This window comes from Amphiprion ocellaris, chromosome 6 (assembly GCF_022539595.1).
Source record: "Amphiprion ocellaris isolate individual 3 ecotype Okinawa chromosome 6, ASM2253959v1, whole genome shotgun sequence".
Taxonomy (NCBI): domain Eukaryota; kingdom Metazoa; phylum Chordata; class Actinopteri; family Pomacentridae; genus Amphiprion; species Amphiprion ocellaris.
Window position 1 is genome coordinate 35171671 of NC_072771.1, and position 20541 is coordinate 35192211.

Sequence of the window (20541 nt, forward strand, 5' to 3'; positions counted from 1 at the left end):
ATCAGGTGGTTATTTAGTAAAGCTTCTTGGGAATATATATATACTAGTTTGCGGATTATATTTTTCCAGAAGGTTATCACATATTTTTGTCCAGCAACTTGAACATATCACTGGAATGTGTGTGATTTTATGTGTTGTTTTGCTCCTAATTTAGCCTCGATTTTCACTTTTTTCATGTTTGGCTTCTATGTGGCAGTGTGTATTCAGTGAGTGAAAAGTTAAAAGTGACATTAAACTTCTTCCAGTTTTTACCAGAAACTCATGAAATGTGGTTTACAAAGTCAGATGTGGTCCCCCCAACTGGAATTCATCTGTGCTTTGGTGTAGTGATAGACCAGTTGACCAGCCAACCCATTAATCGCGTGGTTTAAATGTCATTTTGATCACCTGGTAAACAATAAAAGGTCTGCCGACACATCTGAAGACTGGAAATAGCACATTTAAGTATACATTAAGTGAAAATTTGCAGGGAACTTAACAAAAGAGGTACTAAAATGGAGCATTTAGCCACTGTACAGAGAGATTTAGTGCTATTAAATAAGCTAAGATAAACTGTTAGGAACATTACATGACACTATATGCTTTTTGAAACATCAGATATCAATATGTTTACCAGAGCAGTTGTAGGAGACGCTGCTGCCTGATGATAAATTCTGTTGTTGAATGTAAATATTATAAATCTGAAATAATATGCGACAGAACTTTATTAATCATGAAGGAATTTCTTTTGCCAGATATTGCTCTGGAAAAATTACAGTAACATGAGAAGAAATGCAGTTCCTGATAGATAGTGATAATGCAGCATTTAATACTTTAGTTTGAATAGAAAATGCAAGAATATGTGGCATCGGCTTCCCTGCTCTCAGCCACTAAACCCATTTTGGTTGAGCACTACTTCGTTAACGACGTGCCAAAGAAGTGTGGAAGTGGGTCTATTTCCATTTTATTGTGCCTCTTCTGTGCACTGACAAACTGTTAAATCCTTAGTCATCGCCAGATTTTTTGAACCGGCGCTCTACAAGATGAGTTTAGTTGTAATGTGTGGTACTCAGCACTGTGGAAAAACATTTTATAATGTCTTCTGTGGCTGTGGAGAGGTTTCCTGAGTTTGAAATATTAACGCAGAGGATGATGTTACTCTGGAAGCTACACATTTACTACTGAAATTCATTCAAGCTGCATGGTTTCTGCTTGTTGACAAAGGTCCCTGTGGTGTAAATTTGGTCTCGTCTGTGCAGTACGTGTGCCAACAGTGCATGTTCCTGAATAGTAAACTTGTTGTGTACTTGCTTTATTGCACATCTTTGACCCTGTTCTGGTTTATTTTTTATGTTATTCACCAAACACACTGAACAACGGAGCTCTTTCTCTTGATGCCTGCCTGATTGTAGCAAGGACATGGAAACCGTGGCTTATAGTGGTTGTGTTTAAACCTGTTTCTCTGGAAATATAATTAAGTATCTTATCTATGGTAGGAAGGATGCAAGATTTCTAGTGCTCTGGTTAAACAAGTTCACCACAGTAATGCTGAGGTACTGTAGGCCAACTTTTTAAACAAGTTTTGATAGAATATCTACCTAAAATATGACTCATAAATGAACTCTCTACTACTGTCATTTCTCTGCAGGTAGTCATGTTTGTATGTGTCTGTCAACAAATATTTGTCTTTCTATTTTTAAGAGACGACCCCCTCAGGTGTTCTGCTGAGTCACAGTAAATAGACACACCAGCTTTCACTCACTCGCCCTCTTGTCAGCTTTCTTTTCTCCCTGTAGTGCACGGATTTTGTTTGTGTTACACAAAACTGGGGTGATTGATTTGGGTCTGCAACCAATTATTTTTTTAATTTTTTGACTCTTATGTGTGACAGCGTCTGAAAACACTTTGTTAATGTAAAAGACAGGCAGCTTCCCAGGCAGAAAAACATTTTTTCTTAAATGGTTTCAGTGTCAGCTAAGAATATATGTTCTTCCAGTATTTGTTGTTGTTTTTAAGCTGTAAAGCACATTGTCTTGTGATCTGAGCACATTTTCTCCTAAATTGTTGTAAAAAAAAATGTACACAAATGGATTTATAATGAATAGAATCACTGATGTTGATTAATAGTTACAGCATCTCCCTCCAAATTTCCGGATTTCTGAGCACTTTAAGGACTTAAATTGAGGTTGAAAGTTCATTCTTCTCCTTGGGAACATCAATCTTACCATAATTTGGAAATATAATATCACTATATTACATTAAAATAATCGTTATCTGCAGGCCAGACACATCAGTGCTGTGGAAAGTGTGGACAGACTTCAACAAGGGTGGATCTGGATGGCACAGACTTTTACTCTTCCTAATCAAAGCTCTTACCGTCAGCAGCTGGAAATCAGTAGCAGCCACTTTTCTCTCTGATTCTTTCTGTGTTGTTATCAGCCGCCTGCTGCTTTTCTCTCCTTTCCTGTCCTGTCAGAGTAGCCAGAAGTGCTGACGCTGCAGCTGCTGCCCTCGCAACTCCAAATTAGTGTGTATGTTTTTACGTGTGTGCATGTGTACATTACATCAACACTTCCAGACGATGTGCTGCAATCATATCAGTCAGCGTGGAGAAAGAGCAGCTCAGCAGAAATGTATTGATGTCCCAAACACGAGTACACACAGCTGTATTGTCTATTTGTTTGAATTGCACATTGTATTACATAATACTGCATAAGCACAGTAGTACCATTCATCTCGTGTTTAGAAGTATTTTGAATAAGCAGAGATTAGAGTAGACTTTTTTGCCAATAGGGCTGAGGATCACCGGACATTTCTGACTGTGATGCTAGTTTGGTATTTGGTATGTTTTGTACAATTACCACACAGATTTTTTAGATATACTTAACTGCAGATGTACACCAGTTAACCACAATGATAAAGCCTTCTGTCTAGTAAGTAGCCTCGATGCATCAGGTTAGTGACATTGGCCCTTTATGGATCAGCCTTGTTTCTGCAAACCCCGTGGATGCCAGGATTGTGATCTGAGGATTTTATTGGCTGGCCGACACCTAGAGCTCTTTGTTGTGTTTGTTGAGCCATTCCTAAGCAGTTTTTGCAGTGGGGCGGCATGCGTTGTCCTGTTGTAGGAGGCTGCTGCCATTTCCAGAAGAGCGGTGGGTTCAGTCGGTGGTAGTAGACTTCTTGGAGATGAGCAAGACCTTCGATGATTCGATCACCAGCAATGCGGACTGGTTAGATTTTTGTCTGATTTGATCCACACTGGTGCTGATGTTATGCAGTTGTCGGCAACAATAATATCCTGAGATCAAAACAAGTGCAATTTTTGAAACCGGACGCCACGATTGTTCCCCAGTTCAGCCCTGACAGTCTGAATATCTGATACATCAGAAATGAAAGATATTGTCCTGTATTTCTTTCTATTGTATTTTATCTAATGCTGATTTATTCATCAGTTCATATGAAATGGAGATTGAACCGTGAACAGAGATCACAGACCACCTCTAGTGCATTTTTTATAGTCTGTCCTGTTGTGTTCAAATTGACATGTGTCTGAAAGCATTTCAATGAATCATTGTACTTTTGAAGTGTTCCGTACTGACTGAAGGGTGGTGGAAACTATCCATCTTGACTGCTTTCCACATAGGGTGCAGTTCATCTCAAATGAACCTAGTGTTTAAGTGGATGACTTGAGTCAAAGTATTATCCACATGAATGCCAGGAAGATTTTCCAACATTTGTAATGAAATTATTAACCTTTCAGCCATTTTAAAGAGCCTGTATTATGATTGTTTACATGTCTATAACTTTATTTTTGGGTTCTTCTCAGACATGTTTACATGCTCGAATGTTCAAAAATACATCTTGAACTTTGCTTCAGTGCCTCCTCTGACCGTCTGCCTGAAACACTCTGTCTTACTAAGAACCGATTTTATAAAAGTTCAGTCTGCTCTGATTTGTCAGCTGGACTGACAAAAGTGATGTAATGTCTACTGTAAGACCAGATCTACGAATACAGATCGGATGTGGCTGTAGTAGAAGTGGCTCTAGAGGGGAATAATCTTGGGCTGTGAGGAAGCTACTCATTTATTGTTGGAGGACCAAATTAGACACAATCTACTATGGAAACGTGTTGTGTGATGACATAGACAAGTAACGCAAGAAAAGCCTGGACTTCAAACGAGCTGGTTCAGGCAGGTATGGAACAGTGTTTTCTGTAGGAGAGACTAACAACCTTTTGTGTAGACTTGTAAGTTGGGTGGTTTAGAAAGTTTACAGACCTTTTACCTGCACAGCAAAACTTTTGTATACTAAAGAAAAGGAAAAAGCATAATAAGTCATCTTTAATGTTGTGGCTAATCTGTGTATAAACTAGACAGAGTGTTTGAACTTTAGATTAAATTTAGCTAATTAATGCTGCACAACAAACAGAAAGAAATTCAAGTCTGTACGGCTCCAGATTTTACCAGTTTCTAACGCGACCGCTTTGTACTCAGTCCAGTTATTATTATGATTCAAATTACAACTATAATTGGCAATAAAAAGACTGCAGTCACATTGACAGTCGTCCAGAGATTCACTCTCTGTGACTGCAGTTATTGTTTTAATTGGTAATTAATTTGTTGATTATTAACTGATGACCTCTTTGTTCTACAAACTGCACTGACAGTTCTTCTAATCAGCTGTTCCAAGACAAGACTATTGCAGCTTAGTCAAAGCCACCTCAGAAAAAGCTGAAACCAATTCATTTTGGCCATTTTCTCACAACAATTTAGCTAAAATTGTTGATTAATTGACAAATACTTCTAGTTTGCTTTTTAAACATTCAGTTAGTCATACCATAGTTTGTATTTTAATAGGCTACTTATTATTCTTCAACAGTGTAACACTTTGACACAGTTCAGTGCAGTGTCAGTGCATTGGCTAATTAAATGTGGTGGCTTGCACCATGTCGCTGTGTTGTGCTGACTCCGTTTTTTACCTTTCAAGTGTGAAGACATGCAAGCAAATGATTGCTGCTGTTATAGCTTTGCAGGGTTGTAACTGAACAGATTGCTGTGCACTGTCTTGGTGTCTGATAAGCCTTCAAACTTGGACTCGGTGTTGGTGTATATTTCATGTTGCCTCACTCGTAATCTTTGGCAGCGTGTCCACACCAACGCACCCCGCTTGGATCTTCTCTTTTTATGCAGTTATGTTGAAAGTCTGAACACAGCCTGAGCCTTACCATTTCACCGCCTCTGCTGCAGCCAAAAGTGGTGAGGATGTCGACACGAAAATACTGAGGTGGATCTGTATTGAATCCATTACACAAAACAACCATTTCAGCCACTACTTTACTAATCTACCGTGGCTTCAGGTCAGAGTTAAGTGGAGGCAAGGCCAGGTTTAAGTGGAAAAACAGGATAGGAGTGCTTGAGCTGTCCAACACAACGAGCTTTTCTGCGTGTACCTGTGCAAACATGTATGTATGAGCATGCATGCGGATGTTTGCAGCCGCGTGGTTTTGTTTTGTCCCCTCACAGCGAGCATGTTTTGGAGTCCGCGATCATTGCTGCTGATTTGTGGCCGACCGGTTGTGTTTTGTGCGTGGGCAGCATGCGTGTGGCATTCCTTTCCCATACAGACTCATCGCTCTCTCCCTCATCCCTTTTGTCGCCGATGTTTCATGTCAACAAACAGGCCGGCTCACAGCCTGGTGACAGAAGAGCCAGAGGGCAGAGAAGCAGACTGGAAGGTCACCCGACCTGCTGTGAATATCTGTGTGTGAGCTCAGAGCAGGGAATGCCAGTTAATGATGATATGAAAGTGAGGACAGAAAGCCAATCCTCACGTGTTAAAAACCCGAACAGGTAGCGGAAGGGGCTCCATTAGCATAAAACCGCAACTTCACATCGAGAGCTGAACTCTGAAATGTTCATGTGTGGAAGGTTTATTGTTCGTTTGGTTGTAAATGCTGTAGAAGTGCTGCGTACAGAAAAGAGAAGCTGCAGTCTGTAGCTCAGCAAAGTTTCGTGTTTGTAACAAAGGTCAATGTGTTTTTCGGTTCCTGTTTTCAGAGGTTCTTCTCCTCTGCTCTCACAGTTTGCTGCGTGTTTTGTTTTGGAGAAAATCTTTGTTTAATTTTTTTTTTCCCCCTTGAACACAAAATCCCCTGTTTGGAGGACGCAGAATGAGAGGAGGCTGGATTTTTTTTAATCAGTCCCCTTCTTTGTCAGCTACCTTCATTATCTTGAAATGACTGGAGATGTTTCGTTTCAGCTCTTTCCTGTAAAGAGGCTCAGATGTGTTAAATTACTTTTCCCAAGCTGCAAATAAACGCAAAAAGGCTGCTTGTAATAATAATGAGGACGTAACAATTTTGACATGTGATTAATCGCAAAAAATTCAGCTCTTTAACCCTCTGAATTCCGGTGACATTTTTCCTCACTCTGGGCTCATTTTTTTTTTTTACTACTTACATAAAATCTTTTACCTCTTTGTAAATCATGGCTAAAAGTCAATTTTTTTTCTGTACAGTACACCACAGTTCATAAAAAAGGAAAAAGTCCTGGAAAGTAGAATTTCTTTGATATTTTTATTCTACAAAAAATTTTAAAATGTGGAATTAGCATGTAGAATAATTTTCCAAGTGCCCACAGGTGTTACTGGAAACAATGGTGTCTCTACATGCTGTAGGCACTTTTCTACTCACATTTTAAATTAGTTTCTATACCTGTCTCCTATCTGTGTAAACGCAGCCTGCTGTTCTACTCAAGTGAAAGTAATACCACACTGTAGAAATATGTGTACAAGTTAAAGTCCTGCAGTAAAAGTGCAAAAGTAGTAGCATAAACTATACTTAAAATACCAAAAATTAAAGTATGTGTGATGCAATATGATCCTTTTCAGAAAGCTGATTGTAATTTCCCTTGGGAATCAATAAAGTGTCCGTGTTTTTGTGTCTGTATAACCGGATTGATTGTGGTCTTTTATAGAAAAATATTTAGTGCATTAGTTGGAATTATGTAACAAATATTTAACCAACTAAATTAGCTCCCAGGGCTCCAAAAAACTATTGTGTGGCATCCCCAGGCCTCACTGCTACTCACAAGGAGCTGTGATCATAAAACGTTGATCAGATTTGTCATTTTGGAGCTTTGTAAGATGACAAGCAACTGTAACTTTAAATTTTGTTTCTTACTAGTATTATACCTGATTGTGTTACTCTTTGCTGTCAACATGATGTCCACAAATATCAGCCCAAGACATAACTAATGACTTAATGAAAGTCCCACATTGACAACTGACAAACAGTCCATTTTAACTTTATGGTTTTATTTTGACTCTCATCTCTAGTTTCCAGCTCAGTCTAAAGCTTCAAACTGCACATGCTTTTCAGAATACTAAATGGAGATTAGAAGGATTATTACGCTAAAAGACATTCCTGTAAGAGTGACTTCAGAGGTGACCAGTCTAAACATTTTACAAAGTCAAGGAGTACCAGAGGCGTTTACTGTCACATCGACTCACAGCTGGTAAAACGATGACTGGCAGTGGGATGGATTGACCAAAAACCCCTCTGCTATCATTTCATATTCACTGTTTGATAAGTGACAGGTGTGTGTGTGTGTGTGTGTGTGTGTGAGCCTGAGGTGAGTGTGCTGCACTGATTTGGTTTTCTTATCTCATGTTTTGTGACAAACACGTATCTTGTCTGAAAATCAGCAGGTTTTTTTTTTAAACCGCAGCCTCTAATGGCATGGGTCAGACACTAAAATCACAAAGCAGCTTGAATTTGGATGAACTTCCTTGGAGACTGCAGGGGTGTGTGTTTTTGTGTGTCTGTTAATAGTGTGTGTGTGTGTGTGTGTGTGTGTGTGTGTGTGTGTGTGTGTGTGTGTGTGTGTGTGTGTGTGTGTGTGTGTGTGTGTGTGTGTGTGTGTGTGTGTCAATAGACTCTCAAGTGACTCTAGTAGCTGGGGGTAAGTGTGTCCCCTGGGGTCCTACTTCCTCTGAAATATTGACTCAGCACTGCAGGGAGACGCACACACACACACACACACACACACACACACACACACACACACACACACACACACACACACACACACACACACACACACACACACACACACACACACACACACACTGCCTTTTCCATTACATGATGTCTCTGTTTTCGTTGCTACAGTGAACTTGTGTGGATTGAACAACCCTCCGTTAATGAACGCACTCAGAGGCTTTCTTACCGTGGGACACAGCTGACGAATGTTCTCCACGCTGTCAAACTCACGCTGTAAAGAGGTCCCATTGAAATATATCATTCCTCCCTGATGTGATGTGACTTGGTGAGCAACACAGCGTATGAAAACATGAGTCAGTTATGACGACGCAGGCAGTGGGATTTGATAGGAGGCGTGGCCTGCTCATCATCATCTCAGCTCCATCCATGGCATCATGATCATAAAATATTAGCTGATGATTAATTGTCACTAAAATAGCTGTGATTGAATAATCAGTTTCTCTTCATATTAAGCCTCTGTTAACAGCGGTACCAACACCTTTACTGCCACCTTTTTGCTGCAAATCCAACAAATCACCTCTTCCAAGTTGTTCAGCTCTACTTTTTCATTTGCATTCAAACCAAAATGTTCTTACAGTGTTGTTGTGGTGTTTGATTTTGCAGCTTCAGTCCATGAAGTTTATCTCAATAGATGCTCATTGATATCCAGTTAAACAAATTTTACTGCAAACGGAAGAAAATGACATGCAAATATGGACTAAAATATGACATTTCTGTTTTCTGATTTTAATGATTACGTACAATAATTGCAGTCAGCTCAGGTAACTGACATTAACCTACATTGGATATTGGACGGCATAGAATCACAAGATGTGAGATCTCGTGAAATAAGGAGCTCAAAGTCCAAACTTGTCCACATGTAGAAGAGTCCTTGAACTAGACTCTGAACCCCAGATTACTCTTGATATCTAGGCTGCTGCCAGGGTGCTATAGCAATGTAAAGGCAAAAAAGTTCCACATAAATGTCACTTTACCCTGTGAGGCTGCAACAGTTTGTGCATTTAATGAAAAACATTCAGTTTCGCAAACTTGGAAAATGGATGACCTTGGATTAAAGGTTATCGATTGGCACTCAAATAACTGTTTGGACTGTTTGTAAGTTGACATTCAGCAGTGAATGTCCAGCCCGGCTGCCTGCTCTCTAGCCTTGAGCGTCCAAACTAAATGCACGTTACATCATCCTCCCACCCTGACCTCTAGTGTTGTCCCCCCCGCCCCGGTAAAAGACGGCTGAGTGGGAAATGGATTCCTCAGAGTCCCTGTAGTCTATTCATGTAGTAAAACTGAGCAAGGTCAAAGCTGAGAATGTGGAGTGTGTTTGTGTCGTCGTGCCAGCAGCGCCCACTTTGCCAGGACATGCAGGCAGGCATCAAGGGCACGCACGTACAAAGAAAAAACACTTAGAGACTTTGTTGTTCGTTTAATTGCTGGTCATATGAGCTCTTTGTAAATCCCATTGATCTGCTGCTTTCATTTTGGAAACAAAGACGGTGACGGACCTCGGTGATCTGTCGTTCTCTTCTCCTCTCGTCTATCGTTGTGGTTTTGGGTGAGAATATGACTATAAATAATAGAAATGTGAGTGTGGTGTAACAGATGTTGTTGAACTGACCGTGAAGACAGCTCTTCCTATATTTAGGAATCAAATCGTCATCCCGCTGTTCAAATCTAATCTCTTAATGGCATGTGTGTGCGTATGATTGTGACACTATAAAACCAGCTGTTTTTCATGTGTTTGTCTGGGTGGAGTCGAGGAAATTATCCAGTCGGGGACCAGACCCCCTGATATCCTCTGATGCTTCTCTCTGTTGGTGTTTTAATAATTCAGAGGCCGACTCCTGTTTGGACACGGCGATGCAGCTGGGCCGGCGTCCATCTGCACTTTGAAGAGTCTGTCGTTTGAAGAGTTCAGAAGGGCGTTTGTGTGTCTTTGTGCGCATGTGTGTGTTCCCATGTTGTACACTAACGTTCGTGGCCGAAGTCCAGATCCAGCTGTAAGCACCTGTACACATTAACAGGCTATTTGTGGTGCAGGTGGAGGGTGTGGGCGGATGGGTTAATGTTAGAGCCAAGGGGTTATCAGAAAGCAGTACTTCATGATTTGAGTGTTGGTCACGATCTTGGGGATTTCATGTTGTAATGCACAAAACTGAATCATGTGAGCGTGCTGTCACGTGTTTATGAGCAATAGTTGTCTTATGATGAACACATAACAGTATTTACATAAATATACCACATTAGCCGTGTTTCTATAACATGTTTTTCTGCCCTTTCTTTGAAGAATTGTGTTAAAATGTCATGAAAATGGCAAATTGGGGAAAGAAACTTGCACAGTAAAGTTTTGACACTTCCTTGTGTGGTTTTTGACTTTCTGAAGGAGTTGATGTGCATAGTAGGAGATAAAAACAAGTTTCTGGAATAAATTCTGAAGTAGCAAACATGTAACTCAGTGATTAGCTGATTACTTAGAACAGGGGTGACAAACTCATTTTAGTTCAGGGGCCACATTCAGCTCAATTTGATCTCAAGTGGGCCGGACCAGTAAAATCATAACCTATTAATAACCACAACTCCCAATTTTTCCTTTTATTTTAGTGCAAAAAAAGTATGTTTTGAAAATGTTCACATTTAAGGAATTGTCTTTTACACAACATTATGAACAACATGAAATTTCTCAAGAAAAATAAGTTCAATTTCAACGATGTTAAGCCTCAGTTTATCATTTAAACATTACAACTTATAGATCACAGAGTGTCTACAAGGGAACAAAACATTTAGTCATCTGGAACTGAACAATATAGTATTTTACTTTATGATTCTACTACTCTGTTTGGTTTAGTCACATATAGTCATACTGCAGCTCCTGATGACGCTAGTTTGTTTGCTCCAGAGCAGTTAATGGAACCAAAACTCATTTGCATTTTCCTTTTAAAAAGTTTTTGTGGCCTTTTCAAAGGTCAGTTGACAGTTACATGGAAACAGAGCTTCTGACAATAAGTGAATCCGAGAAAAAGTTAACAGTGATAATATTGCGTGATGCAGTCGACTAAATGAGCGTGAACTTCTAAAGCGTGTAGATTCAGGCTTATCGCATCCTGCGCTGGTTTTATTGTGATGAAGATGTAGAATGAAGCTGAGACAACGCTGCGGCATCATCTGATCAAAGTGCGGCAGCATTTTTAGGCGACAGCTCATAAAGGAGCTTGAGGACAGCTTTTACATTACATACCAACATGACCAAGTGTTGATATCCTCAGTAGATTTTCACTTTATTACCTCACACTGCTTTGATCTCTCTGACAGCTGTTTATGTAGTGACTCAGTGCTATGCAGCATTTTACCAGCAGCCAAATCAAACCGTCTTACTTCACCCATGTCTTTATTTGTTTACAGAGGAAAAGAAACATCAGAGGATTACATATAGTTATCAGAATTAATGTGGCAGTGACATAACAACATAAGTAACATACTGAATCAGTGCTGTTGTAAATAAATGTGCTTCTTGTTATTTTAACACTATAGCCATATTTCACAGCTTTAGTGTGCAGTCTTGATAGTGTCAAAATAGTAACATTTAAAGGCATTTTGTGATGATTTGTTAAAATCTTTTGTGACCCAGCTTTTCTTGGGTGCAGGGAAGCAATATAAAACCATGTTTTTAGGGTTTAGCAAAGTGCTTAGTAACATTATTGAGAGATAAAAGATGAAAAATTGGGAAAAAACAGGCAATAAAACATATGGAATCAAAAGAATGTTGGCAGTGTTCCAACTTGCTAAGCAAACTACAAAAGAAAACGACTAAACCCCCAATTTAGACTAAAATAGAAAGGCAGCAACGCCTGATAGTAGCTCACAAAAAATTACTGACGTGTACAGGTCTGTGAAATCAGCTGAACCCGGTCCAATTTCAGGCAGAACAAGTGCCTCAGTACAACAAATCTTAGATAACACAAAGATATAAGTAACAGGTTTTAAGTGGATACAGAACAGACAAAAGACAACAAGTACCCACTATTAAACAGGTCCAGAACACACAAAGAACCTGGGTAACCAGTAAGTGGTTCCAGAGTACACAAAGACAACAAATATACAGCAGTAAGAAATTACAAAATACACAAAGATAACGAATAACCACCAGCTAGCAGATACAAAGAAACACAAGGCTGTTAGCAAGTGTTAGAAAATTATGAAGAGCCACAAAAGAGGTGCACTGCTCACATTCAATCACAGCAGCCAGGACTGCGCATTTATGCCCAGGTATAACGAAGGTAAAGGTCCAATCAGCCAGGATGGAGGAGGAATAATCAGGATGACATGCACCAATCTGAGGCAGGAAGTGGTACATATAAATATGCATACATAATAATACATGTTAAAATACCAACGACATTGGATCTTAACGAAATTAAAATGGTTGAATTGGATTTCTCACCCCAACTGATCGAGGCAGATGACCGCCTTCCCTGAGCCTGGTTCTGTCGGAGGTTTTTTGTTCCCTCTCTATTTTAGTGGAGTGTTTAGGTTCCTTCCTACTGTTACTGACATTTTACTCATAGGAAATCCAAGGGCAACTTTAGATTCTTGGGTTCTCTACTCTGTTTAAAATTCATAAGGTCTTTACCTTACTATGTAAAGTGCTGTTAGATGACATATGTTGTGAATTTGCGGCGTGGATCCTGAAGTGGTAAGACCAGAGAGTCCAGTCTGGAGCTGAAGATCAAAGTCCAGAGCGTCCTGAGTTTGATCTGAAGTTCTAGAGTGTTCAGATTTTCCAAAGTCAACCATATAGAGAGAGTTTGAGGTTAGTGTCCAGAGTCTCAAACCTAAAGTCCACAAAGTCCAGGTACAGTTGAGCTGATAACTGAAAGGACAGGAAGAGATCTCTTTCTTTAGCACCTTCATACAAGCAGAGGACGAACAAACCGAATGACATTAAAGCTTATATTATTTATCCAATTAAAACTGAATTAACTTTAGTTGAATTTTCACCAAGTATTGTATGTGTTGCTATGGTTTACCAAATGCAGCTGAATGCATCACGTATAATATTTGCAAAACTCTTTGTGAAGGTTTTGAACCCAGCAAAGTTGTATATCATGCACCATGTATATGGTGATATTTACACATATTGTGACATTTTACTTTTTTTTGGGATACAGCATTTAAGAAGCTGCTTACATATAAAATGAACAGACTGGAATGTCTCTTTTTCTCATAAATCACAAATAAATAGTAAATACTCAGCAGGGTGTTTCCTGTTTTGTGGTTTTGAAAGACCTTTATAGATAGTTACAGCCAACATTTTTTTGGTTTGAAACAGAGAGCAACAGCACATCTGCAGTGTTTGAGACCAAAGTTCTGTATGAAGGAAAAATGGAAAATGAAGGAAAGGAATTGCTCTGTTTTTAATTAATGTAGAAAGGTTGAAGTTTTATCTTTCCTCTGATTATTTCAACATCATTCTTGTGTTTTCTTGCCTTTTGTGTTGCTGTGTTTTGTTGAACTTTTGGATTATCGCACAAACTGTCCAGTTTTCCATCTGCTGTAAATTTTATTAGTGGCCATTTCTAGCATCAGCTACTCTGAAGAAAAGAACTGACAACAGATCGTTAACCAAAAATCAGTAATCGCAATTCTTGAAAACTCGCACTTTTATTCATTTGGTAATATAATTGCACAAGGGTTTTCTAATCATCAATGAGCCTTTCAACACCATTAGCTAACACAATGTAGCATTAGAACACAGGAGTGATGGTTGCTGGAAATGTTCCTCTGTACCTCTATGGAGATATTCCATTAAAAATCAGCTGTTTCCAGCTAGAATAGTCATTTACCACATTAACAATGTCTACACTGTATTTATCATTCATTTAATGTTATCTTCATTGAAAAAAAAAACTATAATAAGGTCATTTCTAAGTGACCTCAAACTTTTGAGCGGTAGTGTATGTGTATATGATACGTTTGAATTGAGATGCTGATCTGAATTTCTTACTTTATTTTACTGTTCTGGTGGTTAATGTACATCGTCTGGACTCTGACATCTAGGAGAATAATCATCTTTAACCCTGCTTCTTGTATTCTTCACTGAAAGGCTTTGAGGAAGACATGGATTGGTAACCAAACTCTCTTTGTCCCACTAAGGAAAATCCCACCTGGCAATTGTGCAGAAGGTGAACAACGAGGGGGAGGGAGATCCTTTCTACGAAGTCCTGGGGTTGGTCACTCTGGAGGACGTAATCGAAGAAATAATTAAATCAGAGATTCTGGATGAATCAGACCTTTACAGTAAGTTTGTCTTATTGTGTTTTATCACTTAACTAGCTGGCAAGCTGATGTTTACTATCATCACGATTATAGTTTTTTAATTACTTTATTATTCATATCGAAAGTATTATTGTTCTCTTTGAGATGAATGTAAATAGACTACTTGAGGTGTTCAGACTTTTGTATCAGTTTGTGTTAACCCTCTAAACCTGAAGCATTTTTTTCTCCTGTCACATTTTTACTCACTGGGCTCATTTTTCAAGTTTTGCGCCTCTATGGAAACAGCACAACCTTGACTAGAAGTAGAGACAAATAAAACATTTCTTTTATGCAGTATTACTAAGGTATAATGCCATAAATCGTAAAAAAGAAAAAATGTAAGTTACATTTCTTTGATTATTTATTTCACTAGTACAGCATTTTTGAGCCCATAGGTGATACAAAAACTAGTAAAATGATTGGCCGCCATGCTGTAGGTGTTTGTTGCCATACTTGTCTCCTATTTGCTCCACGTAAACACAGCCTGCAGTTCAACTGAAAAGTATTTTTGTGGATTCTCGATTGCACCATGATGTAGAGTTTTTTGTTTTTTATAGAATCTGGTAAGAACCAACGTTTTTTTAAAGCATTTTTTAAATGAAATCCAGAATAAAGTGATTCAAATGAATTATCACGATTTTAAACTCAGATTTGTTAAAGGTTTTCGTCCAACTGGCACATCACAGATGAAACACTCAAGTTCTGTCAAAAGATTTCTTCTGTTTTTATAGTTTCTGGCTGTAGATTTATTTGTTTTTTAATGCCTTTCTAACCCGCTGGAGGGTTTTTTGGTTTAGAGGATTAAGCAACAAGTGACTCTTTTACAAACCTGCTTTAAAGTTTCTGTGCAGTATTACCTCACTCTGTTAACTGCTTTGACCTTTTTGAACTTTAATCTGAGTTGAAGTTTATTAATGATTATGTTTTTCTGCTGTGTTTGCTGCTGCTCAGCCGATAACCGCACCAGGAAAAAGGTGGCGCCCAATAAGAACAAGAGAGACTTCTCTGCCTTCAAACACGAGAGTGAATCAAAAGTGAAGATCTCTCCTCAGCTGCTGCTGGCTGCCCATCGCTTCCTGGCTACAGGTGGGGACTGATATAAGCATGCACAGTGACTCATCACAACATTATTTTTACATAGCAAGGAGCTCCTTACTTTACTGTAAGCCAAATATACATTTAAACATATGTCTTTGCTATGTAGCCACAACATGTTTGTCCTCTGGCTGTCAGTAAGTGATTGATTCTTTCATCCTGCCATCTGACAGAAAAGTCGTGTCCATACATGCATGTTTAAGCCTCTTTTATTTACTTGGAAGATCTATTTAAGACTCAAGCAGTATGCCTGCCTGTGCCTACCACATCACAGACTCTGGCTGACTAGATTGGATGCCATCACTGCTGCAAGTCTCTTGAGAACGTGTTGCAATCTGTCTGGTTAGCGTGTTAGCTGATATCCTCTGCCAGAAGCTGTTAGCCGCTGCTGGCATGACGTAGCACTTCCTCCGTTCACACACTCTGTGGTATGTATCTGCCTCTGCAGGCATAACGTCAGTGTCTGCTGACTGTATTTCTGTTTTCTTTCTCAGGATGTCGGTTTTCTTTCTTGATTCATGACACAGGACTTGGATTTCTATTTTATTTTTAGAATCATCCATGACTGTTTTCCTGTTTATTTTGCTCTTGTTCCCATAAATAACTTTTTACCAGCTCCGTTCCTTTTCCTTCTGATGTCTGAGATGGTATTTCTGTAGTATTTCTGATTCATGTGTTCCAGACAGGGAAAGTCAGGCATTACAAGTTTATTATTACACCATAATGTTATGCTTCAGTACATAAGTTCAAAGTCTTGCAACATCGAACTCCACCAGACTTTTGAGTTGTTCAGAGCTGAACAAAGCCTGATCAAACAATCTAAATTTCATAGCCTGTGAAAGTGTGACTTTGTAGGAAATCACTGCATCTGAGCAACACACAGTTCTTTGAGAAAAGCGGGTGAACTTGCTGGATTAATATGTAAACTAGAATGAAAGGCTTGTGTTTGCAGTTTACATGATGGATTGTAATGCTGGTTATAGATGCCTCACCTCTCACTGTGTGTTACGTATAGCTTTGTTTGCAGGGTGCACCGTTTCTTTGTTCTCACTTTGGGTGGGGACTGAGACATTTGTGGCGGCTGTGATTGCGACAGCTTCACTTACAACGGTTGAGAAATCCACATAAACCAAATACATTTCATCAGCTCTTTTTCCTACAACAGTATGCATTAATCAACATCTATGAATGTGCTGCTGTTATCGAGAAGGATCAGGTTTCGCTGTCACTTCTGTTAATGATGCTGATAATATTACGGTTGCAATGAACAATTTGAGAAATAATTGCTTTATTTATCATTTATAGAACCCACGCTGACACCTTCAGCTGATTTTGTTGTCCAACCAGTCTTTCAAAAAGTCCAAAGAATAGCCGTACTTACTAAATAAAAGAAAAATAGCAAATCAACAGATTAGCTGGAACCAGAATTTTTAATTTAGTTTTTTGTTTCTAAGTTGATTATCAAAATACAGCTACTAGATTCAGACCATTTTTTTCCATTTTCAATTCAACTCCCACTTGAATTCTTCCTCATTCTTTACTGCTTCAAACAAAATGTAAAAGTATGACAAGTTAACCAAAAAACAAACAAAAAGATACAACTGTGGGTGCAGAAAACATATTTTAAAGCTGAAAAGCTCCACTTACACACAGAAATATAAAAGTCCACTAAAAATACTTAAAAGTCCTTAGAGCAGCTGCAGTTACTTGAATTAGTATTGTGTTTCAAAACATGTTGAAAAATTATTATTTAAATGTCTGTGGTGAGGTTATAACGTTTTTAGTTTTTTTTTTCACCCATTTTTGAAAGATATTTGACCTTTATTCCACTCTTCTCCATCAACTTCAGCCAACTGGCCAGTTAGCTGAGGTTCACCAATATAAACTACAGCAACTAAAGATGCATAAGCTGTGGAACAGTGTCCGAAAATGAAATAAATAGACAGTGCACCTAATAAAGGAGTTTTTCCTGACTCAGAATGAAGCTTTTGGGGTGACTACACGCAGTAGTAAGCATGATTGATCTGTACATGTAAAGACAATGAGTTGTGATGCTTTATCTGATGGACATCATTTTCCTATTATTTCTGATAAAGGTGTGAAATTACGCTTGAGGCAATAAGAACTCAAGTTTAAGTTTTGCTACATTTATGTGTAATTCTTAAAAATTCCTTTGTGCAAGAAAAGCCCTGACCTTCTGTCAGACTAATAGACATCGGGGCTGCTCATTTTTGATTAAACTGGCAGTTATTCCCTTAATTTATTATTTGGTCTTTAAAGACTTAGAACATGCAATAAATGCCCATCACAGGCTTGCTGACGCTCTCACATCTTGTTTGTATCTGATCATCAGTCCAAAACTCGGGATATTCAGTTTTCTGTCACATACAACATAGAAAAGCATCAACTCTTCATATTTAACATGCTGAAACCATCAGCTGCTTAAAAAATACCTTCCTACAAGTTTAAACAGTTATTTTATTATTAAATTTGGTGCTTATTAATTTTCTGCTTCTCAACTTATCTCGCATTGTTGCATTTTACTGAACACAAATACTACAGCTGGTAAAAACAAGAATCCTTCTTTACAGAAAAGCCTTAATTAATCCAACAATGGGGACATGTGCAGTGTTACAACAGCAAAGGGAAAAGTGCAAACTAGATACAGAAATAAATTAAGACATAGAAATAAAGAATGTAATCCCAGTTTACTTTGTAGAGCTTTTCTCATGTGTACGATGAGAGCTCGTCTTCATTTGAACACATTCAGAACGTCTAATTTATTGTAATTCATGCTTAAAACATGAGCAGTCTGATAAAGTTCTGCTTAAACACCCCTTGCAGTGCTGTCATTAGTGGGTCATGTTGGACTGTAAAGTATAGGCTCACCTGCTGTATGAGTACATGCACTTGGAGCACTGTTTATGTAACAGTTTAATTCCATGTTGTACTGCAGACAATGACATGAAGGACTAATCAGGGCCTTGTTCTTGGTCACTGTTGGACGTCAGCTAACATACTTGGAGTGATTAGAGTAGTAAAAAAGAAACCACAAACAGGCTTTAGGTCTCCTTAAAGAAAAGTGTGTGAAATGTCTCTGTTGCTTTCTGTTCTCTTCCTGCAGAGGTGAGCTTGTTCAGCCCATCTCAGATCTCAGACAAGGTGCTGCTGCGAATCCTGCGGCATCCTGACGTGATCCAGGAGATCAAGTTCAACGACAGCGACAAGCGCTCGCTCCACCACTACGTCTACCAGAGGGGGAAACCTGTCGACTACTTCATCCTCATCCTGCAGGTACACAGCATGGCTTCGGTCTACAACTGCTCGTTGCTTCAGTTTTAGTGAAGCAGTTTGTCTGAATGCAGATCCAGAGTGGTAGACACTGCTATGGTAGTGGATTTCTTTTGTGTCTTCATACATCCACACAGACTTCTAAACTCAGAAAATGTCAAGAGTTGCAGCTGAATAGTCATTTGTTTGTTTTTTTGTTTAGGAAGCAACTCGTAACCAAAGGAAATAATAAAAATAATTGGTCAGGGCCAATATTGATCAACTTGTGCAGTAAAATCAAACCTCTTAATATCTAAATTTAGAATGACCCAAATTGCAACACAAAAGTTTATTGAAATGATTGTTAATTTGTGTTTTATATGTGTTTGATTAAAAGAGAGCTTTTGTCATCTATTATTCTTAAGCTTCTACTCAAAAAATGCAGCCAATCAGATTGTGCTGTGGGCAGGGCACCGCTCAACACAACTGAATGACTATAGATAGAGCAGCGCGTTTTAAAATGTATTTATTTTATAGAGAATCAGCAATATCAGTAATCGGATAACTGCTAAATATGGGTTTGATCATCAGCTCCACTGATCATAAGTTGACTTCTTGAGATAACCTGGAAGTTTCTACGTCTACATCTCACCTAATAGGTTTCTCTTTATCCAACAGGTTCTAACAGACTCCTGCACAGTCTAACTTGTAAAACTACATTTATTAGTACAGCGTTCAAAACATGATGCAGCCACTGTCATGGATTCTACCTTGTTTTGGTATCAAAATTCATTCTTCATCTTGGAAACAGCAGCTGGTCAAACAGACGTAGCACAAGCTCTGTTTGGTAGCCGATCTGGAGATTTTGATCGTATGTTGTTATGGAAACATGCATTATTAATGATCGCTTGATTTCTCATCCATGTGATCTTAAAGTTTCGATTTTTATCTCTCAGTTAAAGAGGGGTTGAACTTCACTGAGTATATTAGCAATTTATCAGACCCGAATGTGGGCATGAAATGTCATCAGGTAACTTTTTATAGACTGTCTGCCCTCTAAATGTCATTCTCCTGTTGATTCAGCCTGAATGTGAAGTGTGCATCTTATATTGTGAGACCGACCTTCTGCAGACTCTTCTTCTTCTCTTTCTTTTGCCCTCATCTCCTCCTCCTCCTTTCCTTCTTCTCTCCCCCTGTCAACTTATCCTCACTGCTGAGTGACATGTCTTGTTGTTAAATGCGTCTCTAAGCTGCAGCTTGTGACAGATGGTGGTAGGCGTCGTGCACAGCGTTCACCCTGCAGAAGTCCTGACACAGTTGATAAAGCAACGAGTGTTAGTCTTTGCTTTGGCTTGCGTTCGGTTTGTGTGTTCACAGCACTCAAAATTAAGTCGAGTCACTTAACACGAGCTACTCAACAAAAACAGAAATATCTAAAAGGGGTTCTTGAAACCCTAAGAATTGTTTTTGTTGCCTTTTTTCTGGTTCTGCACAGATCGGTATGATTGCGTTTTTCCTTTATCGGTAATGCATTTGACATGATCGTTTGCATCCTGCTTGTATTTCTTGACTCCCAGCTTTATGTGGTCATGTATTGTGCACAATTGTGTGTCAGTTCTTTAAGATGCACAGTAAAAATTATTTTGAAAAGAAAACTTTTAATGTTAGTAAAGTAAATATTGCCCACATCAAATATATGTATTTTTAGAAGTAGTAATTCATGCTTTAACAGTGTTTGACTATAAAAATGCACAATGTTTTTACTCTAATCAAATCATCAAAAAATGTATTTTTTTTCAGATTTTTGCCCTCACTTGAAAATAAAT

General features: G+C 38.7%; 1 protein-coding gene across 3 annotated transcripts in view; it reads left to right on the top strand.

The window, feature by feature from the left end:
* LOC111580400 (metal transporter CNNM4) overlaps positions 1 to 20541 on the top strand; it is a 63276-nt gene that overhangs the window by 8983 nt on the left and 33752 nt on the right. For all 3 annotated transcript variants that reach the window (XM_035956278.2, XM_055011355.1, XM_023288130.3), the window contains exons 2-4: positions 14189 to 14332; positions 15302 to 15436; positions 18570 to 18739. In XM_035956278.2, coding sequence (XP_035812171.1) covers positions 14189 to 14332; positions 15302 to 15436; positions 18570 to 18739 — 449 coding nt within the window. The remainder of the gene's footprint in view (positions 1 to 14188; positions 14333 to 15301; positions 15437 to 18569; positions 18740 to 20541) is intronic.